General features: G+C 55.9%; 1 protein-coding gene across 1 annotated transcript; it reads right to left on the bottom strand.

The window, feature by feature from the left end:
* Positions 1–8463: 8463 nt before the first annotated feature.
* BESB_060860 (uncharacterized protein) lies at positions 8464–15567 on the bottom strand (the record flags this gene model as incomplete). The annotated part of the gene is made up of 1 exon (XM_029364500.1): positions 8464–15567. The coding sequence occupies one exon, from the start codon at positions 15565–15567 to the stop codon at positions 8464–8466; it is 7104 nt and encodes a 2367-aa protein (XP_029219208.1).

Below are 15567 nucleotides of genomic sequence, written 5' to 3'. Positions count from 1 at the left end.
AAATGACCGCTCGAGAGTTCTCAGACTTGAGCGCCTCGGCTCAGAACGTGGCGTATTAAACGGGATCGGCGTACCACGTGGAGGCAACTCTGCCTCTGTCATGCAATTGCCGTCTGCCTGTTCGTCGAATTCAAGGCTACTGACACTCACGGCAGGAGCTTCCTCACGCTTCGCCAAATTCTTGTAAAGATGCTTTTGGCAAGCTATGGAGACGGACTCTCCGAAGTTGAGCGGCGGGCCATCGTCGTACGGAGAGAAGGAGGGCGGCTCTACCTTCTCTGAGCAGCTGTTTTCTCCACGCTCCCAAAATACGACTTCAGCAGCGCTAGACGAGAAGCTGACTCGCCGCCGCTCGCCCCCATGCCGGCTATCTGAGGGCCCTCCGTACGCCGGGGATGGGGTGGAAGAGCCTGTGGGGTCTGGCTTGCATAACTGTTCACCCAGCAGCAGTCTGCACTGTACGCCTGCCGAGCGCACAGAGTGCCCATTCTCTCGACCTCCCCCATCCATGCATTCTCTCTCAGTCGGGGTACACTGATCGGTCGCGCTTCCCCTCGCTCCTGCTGAGCGATGACTTGCTGGCCCGGCCCCCATCACTGGAGATTCACCATGGCCTTCTACGTGTGAATTGCTTCTGCGGTCGTCGCCTGGAGGGTCTGACCGAGAGAACGCAGCACTCGATGCGTCGCTGCTTGACACTTCAGCCCATATGCTGCATTACAAAAGCCCATACCACGCAGCACCCCCACTGCGTACCACCGCCTTGCCCGCTGCGCGCGGGGCGCGCCGCGAGTAACAAACACAGGAGGGCTGCCTACCACTTGCAAAATGCAGGAAAAAAAGGCCCGGTGTTCTGCCTAAACAGCAGGGTAGAGAAGCAACAGCGATATCCCAGGATATCATGATTCGAGATAAGGTGCCACAGACAGCAACACAGCTCAGTGCTGACTGGTCCTGAGACCCGCCCTAAAATCCACGCTGCACATCCCCCCACGCTCAAAACCTCAGTGAAAGCCGTCGCTTCATGTGATTGAATCGAAGACTTACTGACGCTGCGTAGGCTCTCCGAGGGGTAAACAAACGGAATCTCCATCTTGATTTTCCCCTTGTGGGCAGTTTGTAGGAATCCCTCCTTCATCGTTGTGGCCTCTCATCGTGTAGGCGCTGTATGGCAGAAGACAAAACACCACATCATATCACCTTGTTTTGCTGCCACAAATAGGAGGGTATTTGAGTGGGTCGAGCAATAGAGGTAACTGGCAAACAAGAAACAGAGCAAGATTTAGGCGATGCATTGTCATCAAAGAGCCATTCTTGTCACAATCATACGAACCAGCAGGGAAAGAGCGCTACGCGGCCGTGACTGAGGTAGCGTTCAACACTAACAGCACGTTTCCCAAGTTATCTAGTTAGATGAGAAGACTCACCTGCTGCATTGGTGATGCCTTGCAACAGACGCATATTCTGAGATGGAGTCATGGAATAATATAATTGATTCTTGAATAACGTCTTGCGCTTCCACACTGGATAATAGCTGATCGAGGGGGCGTGTTTGAGTCTCTTCTCTGCGCTGCCTTCTTCTTTGCAAGTGGTTGAAACGCTACAGAGAGCCCGGCACGCCAGCACCAGCCTTCGTGTAGAACTGTACACGTGTACTCTACGAAAGGTGTCAGATTTTTGATATTTGAGCATCTGTTGCCTTGTTGTCCACCCGCGCACTTCCGGGACAGCCGAAATATACACCGTACAGAGCCAGTGTCGGTGAATCACGTTGACATTGCACTATCACAGATCCTGCCGTCGCGTGGAACAGCGCTCTCAAAGTCAGGGTACAAGAAGTCTCGACAACATCAGAGTCCTCGTGCCCCTCGCTGTGTTGAAGTATGGTGCATGTACACTGCAGACTCCCACTGTCTGTGCAGGCACATGAGGCACCTGCGGAGCAGACGTCGGCTTACAGCGAACAGTTGCTGCTTCCGTGAATGCTGACGCGGACAGACGCCGACCAGGAATAGTTTTACGACGCTACGGCGACATATTTTCTAAAGCTCACCGTTCTTTGATCGGTTGAAGGCCAGATACGCGCATGAACACCTTCAACGCGAAGTGAATCTGAGCCCTGCATATCGTACAGAAATTGATTTCCGGCAGGATTGAAACTAAATAAAGAAGTGACACACTGACTGAAATCAGTGACATTCTAAACGCAGCGCCAGTCCGTTCATGATTGGGGCTTCAAACGCTACGGGCCGGTTATCTCCATGTGCGTTCCTCACCTGCGGCCAGCTACCCAAGTGGTTCCGCTGTACCCAGTAGCTGCGTGTTTCCAGATCCTTGCTGTTGTGATTGACTCTACTCGGATCTGAAAAACATCGGGAATCATTCGACGGAAGAAATCCCCGAGAGCCCTCTATCACCTAAGGCAAATGCCCACGTGCAGACTACAGTACCGTATCTTACCTTTCTTGGGACGAGCGATCGCATGCGTTGCGGTAAACAGGCGGCACTGTTTCAGAGTCTGAATGCGTCTGTAGGAAATGCCTGACTGGTTTTTGCGGGACACACAGTCATTCAGCTCCGGTATGCGGAAGTATTATCATAACGACGAACTTCTATCAAGAGCGCCGCGGTTCCGTAGCATGGCTCCCCCCGAAGGCTGCCGGCCGCTACACTCGACGCCTCCATTGGCTATGGAGGCCCGGTGGCGGGATGCGTGTGACGTGCTTCTCACGTCTGTGTGCAGTACTCATTGGCACTAGGTGACGACGCAGTAACGCCGCGGAGCTCACAGTTCGAAAAGAAGACACAATCTGATGTAGACGGGCTGTCATTGGATGGTTTTTCTCGAGGGCTTCAGTTGCGATCTCAAGCGCTGTACTGTAGCTGACAATGGCGTCTTCGCGGAGATGAAGGTGCTCGTTCTGGACGCCCATACTGTAGTGAGACGATACTAGCAGGGTAGCGTGGTCGCCTGCCAAAGAGCGCACATCCGGCCCATCCCAGAAGGAGAAGCTTAGTGCAGAATTTGCGTTCGCGCGGCTCCCCAGGCCGGTCAGAGCTACAACTTATTGTGTGCAAATGCTTGCTTACCTTCCATACTGTGTGGTAAATACTGCCGCATAGAACCTAATGGATCCGCCCCCTTGACACACCCTAATCAACGCTTCAATCGACGTATCTCCGGTATCGGATATACCAAAACACGGTGAGCTACTGGACGCACACTGGTGTTTCTTTCCAGGAAACAACACAGGTTTGTTTTGTTAGTGCCAGAGCCCCTTCATCTCAAGCGGAGATCACCCGAGGGTATCGTCGAACGTGAGTTGCTTTCATCAGAACCCCGCCCTCGTCGAACCCTCTAAAGTCTAGATTTCTCAGCACAACTGTTAGCTGATACTGCGGAATAGACCAGTGAAACTGAAGACCGAATACAGTAGAGCCAGAATCTTTGCGCGGTGCGATCGCTCCCAGGGTCACAGAGGAGCTGGGCATTGCAGATGCACGACCATGCGGAACAATCATCGCATGCGCCCTACCTGACAGAACTGTGTGAGCGAGGCCCCCCGCGGGACCTTGAAGAAGATCAGCTGCCCTAGCTGCGTGCTTGAGTGCGTCGCGATGCCTATCAAAATATATTCGATACAGACGGGAAAAACTGAGGTGTGCTGTGTCGTGTTGGCTATGTCCGGTCTGCATTGAATGTTTGGTAAGTGTAGCATTGAGTCTAGCATCAGTTATTATCTGATTGGTATTGCATCCCTGAGTACGTAAGGAAAAGGAAAGGCTAACCGCTATTTGCTGACAACGGGCGACCATCGAAAGAACTGTTTCAACGCCATGTGCCAGAAGCATACTCCACCGCCCGGGTTACTCGGAAGACTATTTTCCAACACCGTCCTTCCGGTCCGTCACACCCATTTTTCAGCGCTCCTTTTTCGGACAGACCTTCAACAGCGGAGGCTGCAAAAATGATGTAAAGCGTGTGGCCTCTCTAGAGTGAACGGGACAAGCTCAAAGACACAACTGCGGATGCACACCTAGTGTGCAACCAGGACGCTGCGTACGGATTGTGGATTCCTGGTGCTCACTGCTTCGATCGGGAAAACAACGAACAGATGTTCAGGTGAATTGCCGCGCTTGTAAGAGGATGAACACCAGTGGAGTCCTGTAGTTCCACTGCTTTCCACGCTTCTTCTGCGGCTTGTTTTGTCTTCCCGGCATCCAGGAGAACACGGAGCAGATTGCAAAGCGTAGCCTGGAGAAGGCAAACTTGCAGGCACGCGCGGCTACCAAAATCTGCGTCAGCTAGCAGAGAAATCAGCCTCCGCAGTAGGTCGGCTCCTTCGGCAGCCTTGCCTGCATACGAAAGATTGCCGCACATTGTACCGATCTATTATTAGATTTTTCTGGCGAGTGTCACCTTCTCGGTGGGTCTGCACCTGACCTTCCGTGTCCTGCCACTGTAATGACTTTTCAGCCAGCTACAATGACTGTCTGTTATTCTGAAGCAGATCTCGCGCGGAAAGGGCTGTACAGCTTCCGTTACAATCGTTCGTAACGACAGCACTCTCGGCATCTATGCCTATCCTTGTTCCTCCGCTGCCGGAACCCACTACAAACACGTGTCCTCTCTTTCTATGCATTCGTCGTCTCCCTGACGAGTGATACACATGTGAAGGTATTGGATGTCGCCGCTAGTTGTTCCACACCCGGGCAGCCATTGCCACAGCTTCTGCATGATATCTCCGGAGTCGACAAATGAAGCTGGATTAGCTGGGGAAAGGCAACAGCAGGAAAACAGTGGCCCTACCTCTAGCGACCAGTAGGTGTGAGGAGAAATTCATGATTTTTGCTAGGGACTCCACCTGTGCGCATCAATATCGGTGAAGACGGCTGATGCCATGAGCGACTCTTCAACTCATCATACTGAAACAAGCGCACCGCGGTACTGAAGGTGGCGCTAGCAGGTGCTCCTGACAGAGGAAAACATGCTTGTCGTCTCACCTTTTTTGCGGCGCTTGCCCCATTCTCTTGCGTCTCATGCGCCTCCATTTTCACATGAGAAAGGTAAGGTGCTCAGCATGAGATGTTGCCTCCTTCATATTTAACCGTAGACTCGGTCGTACCGAGTAACACATCGAAATCCACGCGAACTCGTGAAGAGCTTGCTGCAGATGGGTATCGGCAGACTATCTGGGTTGGCGTCGGGGGTTCAGGTAATAGTGAATACAGCGTCACGTTCACGTTCGAGCAGACAAGCGAAAAAGCTGGTATCATGACCGAGAAGACTCCTGTAATATGCGATCTCCCGGCAAACGGAAAGGTCCTTCAGGTTTCGCTCCTATGGCTGCTAGCGGTTTTCTACCCGCTTGGGAAGCAGCAAGGGAACATACCAACGCTAGAGCACACCCTGCCGGTACGTCATCTCTCTTGCCGCTCTGATGCCTGCAAAGGAAGGAGGTAGGTGCTCTACCGAGGAGCAGACTAGTACTCAAGAAGTCACTTTTGACGTCACATTAGGGACGAGAACAGAACACGTACCAGACAGGAGGCAGCCTTTGATCGAGGAGCATCGGAGCCCTCTTGAGAGGTTGATGAGGTGGAAATTGCTAATCCTCTCATTCCGGAATCGTTAAGGCTTGGCCAGTGAGGATGCCGCAGCCTAGGGGTCACGCTGGGGGGTTGTTCACTGCCACCCCACGTCGGACATGCAAAGAAATACGTCATCGCTGACGCTTGGTCACACGCAAGGAAACACCATTACTTCTATGTCCTCTGGTGTAGCTGGGTTTTATGGCGTGTAGATGCGCCGCTAATCGGCCAAAGATAATCTCTACCAACCACGCGACACCGAGAAACGATTTCACATCAAACCGCCCTACAGGAAGATGAGCGTGCGCACGTGCCGGACACAATGACGGCTAGACTATCACGTGTGGCAGGTGTGGGGCACAAAAACTGTGCTTTTCCTGAAAGTAGGGCGTAGAGCGCTAGGGGAATAGGCTTTCCCGCGTCGTGTCCCTTTGAGGAAACATCTACGATACAGCATTGGTGGCCCTTTTGGACCTGTGCGCCATTATCTGTCGGCGGGGGGAGTTTGTTGACCTTCACCATGGGCAGCCCCAGCGGCCCCATTAAGTGAAACCACGAACAGTGACACTAGCACCACCAGCCATCAACAAACCGACATAACACCGCTGTCCACTAAGGATGACACAGTTTCTGGATATCACCCACACCTGTTTCCGAGCCGCATCAGGGGAACACATCTGAAGGCTTTGCTTTGTGGGCTACAGCAGTATAGGACCCTTCCATATACAGTGGCAGGCCACTCATCGATATGGTAGCGGGTGCCCCACTCACTTTCCTCTATTGTGAATGTGAACTGGCGAGCATAGCCTTGTCTGACTCGCCTATCGACTCAAGATATAGTCTATCGCAATCATATAATGATCCCCGAGTGCGCCCGGGTAACCACATACTGTAACGCTTTCTCGTGCACTTGGCTAGATACCTGGCCGCAGGAATACATTGGTTACAGAGAATTGTGTAATCGTGAAGAAATTCCATCTAAATAGGAGTGCTGAGGGGCCTCTCACCTGTCTAACCATTTTCGCTACGGCCGAAAAACCACGAACCCTTGAGAGGACACGCGCTTAGTCCTCGCCTGTCGTTGGAAGCCAGGTGGTTCACCAGAACCTCCTCACTTTGGGCAATGTCATAGGCCAGTAGACCCTTTCTGAAACAAGTTGATTACGAGGAACCGTCTGCATGCTGAACATAATATCGGAGGGTACATATGGGTTTGGCCTATGACATTGCCCAAAGTGAGGAGGTTCCGGTGAACTACCTGGCTTCCAACGACAGGCGAGGACTAAGCAGCACTGTATGACCGCGACATTGACGTAGAGGGTTACAAAACTTTTAGGTAACACAAGACCCACGGGAGCTCTGCGAGCGATCACATTCTTGTAGTTCTCGTCCCCCCGCGAGAGAGCCTGTGGACACTATCTGAACATGCCACGAGCCTACTGCTCTGAGAGATGGCTTTTCGTAGCCGCCGTAAGAGAGAGAGCAGGCGTCAGGGGATCATCGAATGAGAACGGCACAGGAGTATACTTATCAATAGTACTGACACCGATGTTATGGGGATGGGCGAAACGTTGAGAGGACCTTTCAGGACCCAACTTGCAAGATCCGTACATGCAGATTCGAAAACAGAGGACCTGCTGAGGAAACAAGTGCTTTGATTCCTGCTACACTTCTGCGCTGACGGGAGTAAATAGGTACGGAGAACAAAGTCCTTGAGTCGGTTGCCTTCTTGAGCGAGACTTGCCACCGCTAACTCCCTACGGCAAATCTAGGGCATCTCCTGTAGTACACACTGCGTTGCTGATGGGGTCAAGACCGCCACTAATCATGTTTTACGAATGGAGAAAGTGAAAGCTGTTCTCATTCCCGTGAACGGAATAACAAAAGAATAGACGCCCTAGATAGTGGCAACTCGTTTGCCAGAACCTGTTCGTGAGCTGCCGTCCTCGTCACTTGAAGAAAGGTAGCTGCTTACACAAAGGGTAAAAATTCCCATAAGTCTGCCTTCAAGCTATAGAAGGGATAAAAAGTCTCTCCCGTTTGTGCCAGAGACGGTTAACAACTTATGCGTCAAGTAGATCGACAAAAGGGCATAGACTGGATGACGCCCAAATATTCCAAACACACGTTATAAAACATAAAACACACTTAGCTGCGCGCACCTGATTGGGGGGGGGGGGGGGGGGCACAGGGGTGCGATCCGTTCCGCCCTCTCTATGAGAGAACTACTGGGTCACGTCCCTAGAACAAGGACCAACCAGTTTATTCACGTCGGCAAGCGAACGGCCGGCAGCAGAGGGCAGCGGGGGTTACGGATGAGCACAAGGGACACGGAGTGACAAAAACGAGAAGCGGCTGAAGGGGCAAATGCCTGCTGCCTCTAATTGAAGTAGGCTACAATGACAACAAAACAAGCCAGGTAGACGCGCTGCCCGCTGCCCAGGCTCCTTTCACGCTAATAGGTGCACTGTGTGATCCCACAAAAAAAGAATAATGCCTTTTCGAAGTGCACAGTAAACAATGCATGTGAAATCTACTACGGAAGGATGGAATTCACGCAGGGGCAAAGGCGTTACCTTATTCATCCGGAAATCGATACCTCGGGACCTTGTGCGACAGACAGCCAGATGTCACCGCACTAGTTTCACGTGTACCCGATGAAGACGACGTAAGGAAACTGATGTATGCTTCGCCGGTTGAGGCATGCACGCAGTAGACAGCTTCCATCGCCGCTCAACAGGTAACCTTATTGTGGAGCTGGCCGACACCAATTCCTTTTATGAGAACAAATCACACACAACTCTCCGACTTCTCTTCGATTCACGAGACTCCCCACACACCATGAGGTTATCTCCCAAATGAATCCGTGTCTCACTCCTGATCAGGGCCCGAGTTCCGCGCCGGCAGCACTGCGATCTTCACTCGGCTCAGCGGTGCGGCAACAGGCACCACGAGTGGTGGAAGAATCGCCGTCTCTTCTGCGGAGCCTAACGTCAAATGAGTTCCCACACCAGCGGTCAATTCTGGAGAAGGTGGGACAGGCAGGCGAATCTTCATAGTCCGTAGGGGAGGAGGCTCTGGCAGCGCTTCAGGAAGTTGGTACGTGACAAGGTGTGATGCTGAGGAGTAGCACGCCTCGGATCCTGTTGCCACATATGACGTTTGATCCATTCCACCAACGGGTACGCCGACAAATTGACCAGGAGCAGGCGCGGGTGACGGAGATTCGTTGACGTTACCGGCGAAAACCGGAGGCGGATGAGGGACGCAGCTCCACAGAGCTGTGCAGGCAGACCTGTCGCCATCTCTCGAATCGTTGTCGCCCGCGGCGGGAGAGCCCGGGAATTCTGGAGTGCCTTTCTCATCTTCAGCGATCGTAGCAACTGGGGTGCCTTTTCCGTCAACCACGACCGTATTGCTCACAAAAGGAACATGCTGCAGCGATGTTTCGCGTGACACAGGCGTGCTAGATCTCGAGGAGAGGTGCTTTCTAGATGAAGGAGAGCAAGTGCAAGGCCAGCAGCCACATACACAAAGGGATCGCGACGAACGTTCACGAACGATATCAGATGGCACCCCCTCGTCGACGACCACGGCCCTGGTTGCCACCGCGTTTCGGGACAAGAATGCGTGGCTAGAGGTCGTCTTGCCGGTCTGCGTAAGTGCGCTCTTTTTCGAGGATGCCGGCGAGCAAGTGCAGGGCCAACAAAGACACGTGCAGCATGACGTCGAGATGTGTTTAGAAGACATCTGAGTACGCGGCAGGTTGCCTTCATCCGCAACATGCATCACGACGTGGGCCGGAGGCGGCTGCGGATATGGTTGAAGCAAAACCAGAGTCCTACCCTGCGCAGTGAGGCTATCACTGAACGGCTTAGGGGCACACACATAGGGCACATAAACGCCTCTGTATGCGGACTCCGACGCGCCTTCGATGGCAACCCCCCCCACGCTGCCTCCGCTGACAAACGACCGGCAGGCTCCAGACGGATGCACGTAGAGAATACGCTGACCAGACGTGACCCTAGTGGCCCCAGAGGACACATCTTCGTGGGGCGAAGCCGACGCACATGGGCAGGGCCGCCGACCACATGCGCAGAAAGCATGCGAAGCACTTTCTGAAACTCTTCCTGAACCGGGCGTGCCTGCATCTGCAGCCGTAGGTGTCCCGAGTTGATCCCCGGACAGCGCCGACACATTCATGGCCACATCACTGCCTCTAAAGGACATGTGCCCCTCGGAAGATGGCCGCCCAGACCCGCGGGGCCAACATCCACACTCATAGAAAGCGTGCTGCGTGCTTCCTGAAGCTTGCCCAGAGTTGAGTGTGCCTGCGTCTGCCGCCAGAGGCGTCCCAGGCCCGGACAAACGACCTGAAGGCGAGGACCGCCCGGAAGCCACTTCACTCTCACGCGAGGAGACTGCTGCCTTCGATGCGACCGGCGAGCACCCGCAGGGCCAACATCCACAAGCACAAAACGCGTGCTGCGTGCTTCCTGAAGCTTGCCCAGAGTTGAGTGTGCCTGCGTCTGCCGCCAGAGGCGTCCCAGCCTCGGACAAACGACCTGAAGGCGAGGACCGCCCGGAAGCCACTCCACTCTCACGCGAGGAGACTGCTGCCTTCGATGCGACCGGCGAGCACCCGCAGGGCCAACATCCACAAGCACAAAACGCGTGCTGCGTGCTTCCTGAAGCTTGCCCAGAGTTGAGTGTGCCTGCGTCTGCCGCCAGAGGCGTCCCAGCCTCGGACAAACGACCTGAATGCGAGGACCGCCCGGAAGCCACTCCACTCTCACGCGAGGAGACTGCTGCCTTCGATGCGACCGGCGAGCACCCGCAGGGCCAACATCCACAAGCACAAAACGCGTGCTGCGTGCTTCCTGAAGCTTGCCCAGAGTTGAGTGTGCCTGCGTCTGCCGCCAGAGGCGTCCCAGCCTCGGACAAACGACCTGAAGGCGAGGACCGCCCGGAAGCCACTCCACTCTCACGCGAGGAGACTGCTGCCTTCGATGCGACCGGCGAGCACCCGCAGGGCCAACATCCACAAGCACAAAACGCGGGCTGCGTGCTTCCTGAAGCTTGTCCAGAGTTGAGTGTGCCTGCGTCTGCCGCCAGAGGCGTCCCAGCCTCGGACAAACGACCTGAAGGCGAGGACCGCCCGGAAGCCACTCCACTCTCACGCGAGGAGACTGCTGCCTTCGATGCGACCGGCGAGCACCCGCAGGGCCAACATCCACACTCATAGAAAGCGTGCTGCGTGCTTCCTGAAGCTTGCCCAGAGTTGAGTGTGCCTGCTTCTGCCGCCAGAGGCGTCACAGGCCCGGACAAACGACCTGAATGCGAGGACCGCCCGGAAGCCACTCCACTCTCACGCGAGGAGACTGCTGCCTTCGATGCGACCGGCGAGCACCCGCAGGGCCAACGCCCGCAGGCGCAGAAGGACTGCGAAGTACGCTCGGAAGCTATTGCTGACATGGGCGTGCCTGCGGCAGCAGAGACAGGCGTCCCAGCTTCACCTCCAGGGCGGGACGATTGACTCGCGATAGCGTCACTCATATTGGAAGAGGACTCCCTGTTGGACGAGACCCGCAAGCAGCTGCATGGCCAACGACTACACACGCAAGAAGTGTGCGAGGCGCGGTCCGACAATATTCCAGAGCCCTCAGCTCTCGCAAAGACCTCGGATTCGCCGGTACGCTCCATTGTGTGTTCATAAGCGAAGTCGGACGGTTGGGTCTCTCCCACCTCCTCAGTACATGGTTCGCGCTCGCATGACGGTAACACGCGTCCGTCACTTCGGTATGAATTCGGGCCGCTGAAGAGCTCTGCCTCTCCACAGATGCTCCTGCACCATGCAGTTGCTTTTCTGAAATCAAACAACGTTTCCTCCTGCTCATCGCTACCGCCTTCATAATACTCCTCGTCAACTCCTTCCTCGCTTGTCTCGGATCCCCCTTCCTCAGTGGGCTCCGCATCGTCCTCTGATGACTCGCTCCCCAAGTCCTCAACCTCCTCCTTTTTCGTTGCCTGACGCTGTGCAACTCGTGCCGCAGCATCTCTCGCTACTTGGGCGGCGAACGAGGACACACCCGGAAGCGGAGCGGCAACAATCTTGCTTCCGTCCCTGGCAGATAAGCTCTCAAGCCCGTAGTGGGTCACGAAGTGGACAGTCTTGCCTCGCGTGGGCAAAGGCACGTACGTGCTTCGCTGCTCATACTTCATCGTCACGACCGAGTCTTCGGTCCCGGCGGAGACGCTGCGGCAGAGCGTCGGAGGGCACGCACAGCTCAACGGAGGACTGGGACCGCTTACGCGTGCGTCACCGTCTACCAGACCGAGAGAAGCGGACTCAGGCACTGACGGTGGCAGGTTCCGCACGTGAACAGGGGGTCGGAATGCCAAAAGACGTCTCTTCTCCTTGTCTTTCGGCCTCTGGGACTGAATCACGCGGAAGCGGAATACAGGTTCTTCTTTCCCTTCGTAGAAGGTAGCGGCTGACAGGAGCTTTGCAGCTGACTCTACCGCATCTTCGCTTTGGACCATCTCCCTCAAGGAAACCTCGCTCGATCCTTTACCGCGGAGGATCATTTCTCGCAGGTACGTCCCACTGACGACGATGTCCCGTCCGTCCTCTCCTCGTAAGATGATTTCGCCTCTTGCTCCCTCAGCGACGACGACGCAGCGTCCAGCAGCATCTCGCAAAACCATTTCGCGTCCTTCGTCTAGACCTAAGACCTTGTCGCGCAGGTAGCCACCAGGCAGTAGTATGTGGCCGCGCTTTGCGGAGCCGCGCCTATCGCGCCGTTTGAGCACACGAAATAGCACTGGAACAACGCCGTCTTTCGTCTGCTCGCTTTTGGAGACGTAGTGCGGAGGGAAGACTTCCGTAAGCTCCTCTTGCATCTGCGGCGGAGAGGCGCCGTCTTCACGTGCGTCAAACGGCTGTACATCCTTCGGCAGCTCATTCACGGCTTCCGAGTCAGGAGCGCAACACTCACGACACGCTTCGCTGGAGCCGGAGGGCGTCGTCCACGACAACTTATTCGCCAGCCATGTCTTCAGCGAAAACTCCTCCTTGTCCGAGGCCTCAGCCATCTCCGGCGATGCGGCTCCATCTGTGAGGGATGCATCGAGCGACGCGTCTGCCAAGGCTGGCTCTGACACTTGCTCTACATCGGAGTGAGTCGGCAAGTCCGCCAGAAAAGCCTGCTCGTCCACCGATTTGGGCGTTTCTCGCTGATCGACGCAGGAAAACGGCACCTTCCAGCTAGGACGGAAAAACCATTTCGACTCTGAGGTGAATCCATCCGACGTTGCCACCGTGCTTAGGGAGCAGGAAAAGTCCCCGGGCTTTTTACAGCTCAAGGGACTGCATGCACACAGCTGCGACGCTACAGATGGCTGGTCGTCGGCAAGAACCGGCGCAGCAAACGATGGCATGTCGCCTGGTGCACCGGCGTCCGGTGCAGCAGGAACGGCCACCAAAACCTGGGCCTCGGGGGCCGCCGGATTCTCAGACGTCGGCACCATATAGACAGCCGAATAGCCGGTCTGAAGTGGTGGGTGGAGAGAAGCGGCATCAGGCTCCGCTGGGTAGGGCTGTACATTCACAGGCGTAGAACTTGCGTTGTCACTCGCTTTGGCTGCGGCCGCGGCCTTCCCATTCCCAGTTGAAGTCGAAGACACTCTTGACCGGGATCCACGTTTGCCTGCGGCGGCAGATTGCCGACCACTGATCTTTGCCTGCTGCTTACCTCCTGACGCCAGCCTTCCCACCGTAGAGCCCTTTCGTCCTGAAAGCGCCTTTGGCGTGGTCCGCCATGAAGGTGTGACAGCCTTTCTCTTCGCCGGAGTGTCAGCCGGATCCGATTTGACCGCAGACATCGACGTGCCTTTGACAGATGATGCAGCTGGAGAACCTCCTTTCTGGGGCGCTGTCTGTGGCTGTTCAGTCACAGGCCCTGCCTCATTTTGATACGCACCCCATTGGTCGTTCGATCCTTGGTACCAGCCATACGCGGAGGCATAAGTGGGGTCCCACTGTTGTGCTGGCATGTTCCATGCCGCTTCGTTCTGAGCCGCGTAACCGTCCGCGGTGCACTGGGGGTACACGTATCCCAGGGTCCCAGGGGCCGCCTCAGGCTGCGTTTCGCCCTGACCGGCGTCGCCTTCAGGCATCTGCGCGGCCCCTGTGCAGCACCATACTCCTTGCAGCAGCGCGTATCCTGCAGGTACTTGAGTCTCAGCGGCGGCTACGGACGGGAGAGCTTGAAGCTGATCAGCCGCAGCTTCTTGCTGCGCCGAATCGGCACTGGCGCAGACAGTTTCGAGCGCTGAAGCAGCCGCTCCACAGACAGAGGACTGTTCCTGGCCTACTTTTGGGCTGCTGCCGGTGCCCTCGGGGCTCTGGTCGCTGCCCTCGGGACAAGATGGGAGGTCGCAGGCGACATTAGTTCCCTCTTGCGCGGGAGGCTGCACCGCCTTCTTGTTGCGCCAACTGTATGCCACAACAGCGGGTGCGGTTTCTCCCCGGCGCTTCACCTGGAACACGGCGAACCGAACACTTCCTGTGCGCGGAGGAACGACCTGCACTCCCGGTATTTCCCCTTCGGTCTTTGAGACTGGACGAGCTTCGTACTCGACAGGCACACCGCCCGGAAGCTTTGCGATACGGCTGGGGCGCTTTTCACCGCGAGAGAGGAGCCGGAACTTGATATCGATAGCGGGTTTCTGTGGCGGCCGCTCTGTGTTCAGACAGAAGGCTGGATTGGGCGGAGAGGGAAGGATTTGCTGTGGCAGCTTGTTAAAGACCATGTCATCGTCCTCGCGCTTTTCGAGCTCCAGAATCTCATGATTCGCGCGAACCTGTCCCTTCACATCAATCCACGCGCGTGGTACGGAATCACTCACGAAGCCTCCGTCCACTGAGGGACCCACCAGTCGTGTAGCGTTAACAGGCGACCGAGCTGCAGCCGTGGCGCTTGCGCTGGACGAGAGCTGCGAAATGGGTCGGCTCTGCAAGGCCAGTGAGGCACCACGGAGGAGTGCTGACCGTTGCTCCGCAGCATGGAACTCGCGCTGGGATACTGAATCCCATGAATCGATTTGCAATCCGCTGTCCGCACGTACATCGGCAAGCTCTGTACGCGAGAGAGATACGCCGCTGCAGGCGGCAGACGTATCCGCGACAGCAGGGACCGCCTGCGCGCCAACCTCTGGAAGAGCGACTGAAACTTCCCCAGGAGCGTGCTTGACAGATGCCCCTTGCTTTCCGGATGCCTGGAAACCTTCGGAGAGTTGATGTTCATCGCCTGCGGTAGGTGCAGGGGTGTTTGCGGAGTTAGCTTTCCCGCGAGTATCACGTGCGGCCTGCTTCTTTCCCCGGGTCCCGCTACTGCTCGCCCTTACCCCGGAGCCCGGCGCCTTTCCCTGGCGACTAGAGCCTTGCTGGGCACCGTGGGACGCTTTGGCATTCTTCGGAGTTGCGGGTCCGCCACGTAGTGCTTTTGCACTGTCCTTGGATTTTGCAGATCCTGATTTAACATGCGCTCCGGCTTTCTTAGCTTTTGCGGAGGTAGACGCACGGCGGGGTTTGGAGGACGTCTCCGTGTTGGACTCTTCGAGCACCTCACGAGTAGAAAGTGTGGGCGGCGTGCCGCCACCAAAAGAGGTACACGCCAGCAACTGGGGATCTGCGGCGACGTTAGTCACGGATTTCTGCTCAGGCGCCTCCTGAAGCTGCTGCGCTTCAGCGCCACTGAGGTCAACCGCAGGACCGGCTGACGCGATATACAAAACCGTCTTGGGCCGGGTCTGGCAGCAAGGAGAGCACTTTAGCGAACCTTTCATGCCCTCAGAAACCCCTGCATCAGAGGAGCACTCTGACCAGTAATCTTGGAACTCCGCAAAGTTGTCGGAGGCTCGGAGACCTGCAAGGCCACGCGAGCGTGGTGAATCCAAGTGTAACGTTGACAT

Source organism: Besnoitia besnoiti, chromosome V, assembly GCF_002563875.1.
Source record: "Besnoitia besnoiti strain Bb-Ger1 chromosome V, whole genome shotgun sequence".
NCBI lineage: Eukaryota > Apicomplexa > Conoidasida > Eucoccidiorida > Sarcocystidae > Besnoitia > Besnoitia besnoiti.
Note: the sequence above shows the minus strand (reverse complement) of the source record. Positions and strands in the feature narration are given on the sequence as shown.